This window comes from Hippocampus comes, unplaced genomic scaffold (assembly GCF_001891065.2).
Source record: "Hippocampus comes isolate QL1 unplaced genomic scaffold, H_comes_QL1_v1.1 scaffold128, whole genome shotgun sequence".
Lineage (NCBI taxonomy): Eukaryota > Metazoa > Chordata > Actinopteri > Syngnathiformes > Syngnathidae > Hippocampus > Hippocampus comes.
The window spans coordinates 582,021-584,789 of NW_017805852.1; the positions used below are offsets into that span (position 1 = coordinate 582,021).

The following is a 2,769-nucleotide window of genomic DNA, read 5'->3' on the forward strand; positions in this document are numbered from 1 at the left end:
TTCAATTTAACGGTTCGGCTGCTTTTCAACGAGAGAGAGAGAGAGAGAGAGAGGGAGAGAGAGCGTGCGAGATAAAAGTGAGAAAGAGAGAGAGAGAAAGAGAGAGAGAGAGAGAGAGAGGGAGAGAGAGAGCGCGAGAGAAAAGAGAGAAAGAGAGAGAGAGAAAGAGAGAGAGAGAGAGAGAGATAGAGAGAGAGAGCGAGCGAGCGAGCTCAGACTACCCAGCTGGTCCCAGTAGCCTTATAATAGCGAGCTGAAGATCGCGGGGTTTCAACGAAAGCTGAGCCTCGGACCGGTCGGCTACTACCCAGCTGGTCCCAGCAGCCTTATAATAGCGAGCTGAAGATCGCGGAGTTTCAACGAAAGCTGAGCCTCGGACCGGTCGGCTGCCTCGCTGCTCGGTTGGCTGCTCCTCACATCAGCGCGCAGCCGCCCGCCCGGGAGTCACACGGCCCAGCCTCGCGTCTGCTTTGCGGCCACCCGCACTGGACTCGCCCGCGCCACTCCACCCCCCACCGCTTGTGATGGTTCGCCGCTCGGGTGATGCCCATTCCCGCCGGAGATAGGAAGCTCCGCTCGGAACTTGTGTGAAACTTCTCGAGAGCCATTCAGGTCGTCTTCGCGTGATGGCTTTTTTGGTGCCGCTCGCGCTCTTCGCGTGGACCTGCTGCGCGCGCCTCGGATACTGCGCCCTGCTCCCCGCCGAGGGGGATTTTACGCGCGCGGTGGAGCGGAGGCACCCGGTGGCGGCTTCCCCGATTGCTCCCGTCGTGGTAGCGGGGAGCCCGGGTGGGCTGTCCCAGGACACGGTGACCGAGCACATGCACATGCTGTACGACAAGTACAACAAGGCGGGATTCCCCTTCAAGGACGGGAACACGGTGCGCAGCTTCAAGGCGCACTGGGGTACGTCGCAGAAGCTGTATTTTTTACGCGCACACACCAACAACAACAAAAAAGATGTACAACACGCGCCACAAAATGCATTTTAAAGTCCACAAATGCACAACAAGTTGACTTTTCCTGCAACGTGCATGTTGTAGTCGTGAGTCACGGACGCTCATCCACCTGTTGCAGTTTGTTGCCTTCAGGAGGACAACTGCCCTCCGCCAGCAAAGCGCTCTCTCTGCTTCTCTTCCCTCACATTTTTTTGGGGCATGTTTGAAAAGGCTTTCATGTTAATTCCCCCGCAAAACGTTTCATCTCATTTTCTATGTTATTGATTTCAATTTGGAGTGAATATATATATATATTTCAAAATGTGTTTTTTTTACAATATCACGTTGGGTTTTGTGAAAGCAAATCAAGTCAAGTCAGTCGCGACGGCTTGTCGTCGTTTTGCTTTTGGTTTTCTTGGCTTTTGCTGCCCCCTGTTGAATGCTGCGAGACATGCACTTTGTTCGGGACACCTGCTTCTCTCACGGACGTCCTAATATGAAAAAAAAACTCTCAGGGACGTCCTAATATGAAAAAAAAAGTGTCCTTGTGAAGATAATCCAATTGTTGTTTTATAATCTGACAATGAATTGCTCATCTTTCTTATTAGTGTGGTCAAAATGTTGTCATCTTGGTTTGTTCGCAAGGGTGCTGGAGCCGATCCCAGCTGTTTTCGGGCAGCAGGGCGGGGAACACCCTGAACAGGCCGTCAAACGATCGATTGCAGGGCACGCAAAACAAACAACATTCACAGCCACGTCTGGGAACATTTTAAAGACTTCCTTTAACCCGCCATGCATGTTTTGGGGGAATGTGGGAGGAATCTGGAGTACCCGGAGAAAACCCACGCGAACTCCCCACGGGAAGGCCGGAACCCAGAATCGAATTCCGGACCCCTTTCCTGTGAGGTGGACATGCTAAGCAGTTGCCCACCGTGTCGCCGACCTAAAAGAAGCCAAAAATCGAACTTGTCGCGGTCCTTCTGTCCTGGATGCCATCTCTGACCGTCCCGTTTGTACTTTCAGGCGTGATCAACAAGAAGCAGCTTCAGATCTTCAACCTGACGTCACTCACTAAGTCCGAAGACGTCCTCTCCGCCGCGTTGCACTACTACATCGGGGACCTCCGCAACGGCAGCGGGTCCTGCACTCGACCCCGAGGCTGCGTCCTTCACGGCCCCCACAGGCGCAGCCACGTCCAGGCCGTCATCTGGAGCTTCGCCCCCGAGGTCGACCGGATGAGGACTTTGGGCCAGTTCCGCATCAACGTGTCCAAGCACGACCGGGACTTTATCTCCTGGCAGTGGAAGGACATCACCCGGGTGGTCAACCAGGCCAAGGCGCACCAGCAGCTCCTCATCGGCATCGAGGTGGCCTCGGGGGGACCCCGGCCCTGGAAGGAACTCCTGGCTGACCGCTCCCCTTACATCCTGGTGTACGCCAACGACTCTGCGATCTCGGAGCCCGAGAGCGTGGTGGCGACCCTCAGGAGGAACCCCTCGGCAGGGGACCCGAAGGCGGGGCAACGTGAGCGCAACGCGACGGAACCGCAGCGGAGCTCTTCCAGATCCAAGCGCTCTGTCAACGTCCCGCTCCCCCTGCAGAACAACGAGCTGCCCGGACCCGAGTACCCCTACGAGACCACCGGTTGGGACGAGTCCAGTCCCTACGAGCCCTTCCGGAGCAAGCAGGCCCGCCGGCCACTTCGGAAAAAGAGCCGCAAGAACCCGAGGCACAAGATGCCTCTGCTGCAGTTTGATGAGCATACCATCAAGAAGGCCCGGAAGAAGCAGTGGAACGAGCCCCGCAACTGCGCACGGCGCTACCTCAAAGT

At 56.0% G+C, this 2,769-nt stretch overlaps 1 protein-coding gene across 1 annotated transcript in view; it reads left to right on the forward strand.

Annotated features, from left to right (window-relative positions):
• Nucleotides 1–340: 340 nt before the first annotated feature.
• bmp3 (bone morphogenetic protein 3) overlaps nt 341–2,769 on the forward strand; it is a 7,698-nt gene continuing 5,269 nt past the window's right edge. Inside the window, exons 1-2 of the mRNA XM_019888498.1 lie at nt 341–906; nt 1,962–2,121. Of these exons, the coding sequence (XP_019744057.1) occupies nt 627–906; nt 1,962–2,121 (440 nt within the window). The 5' untranslated portion in view covers nt 341–626. The remainder of the gene's footprint in view (nt 907–1,961; nt 2,122–2,769) is intronic.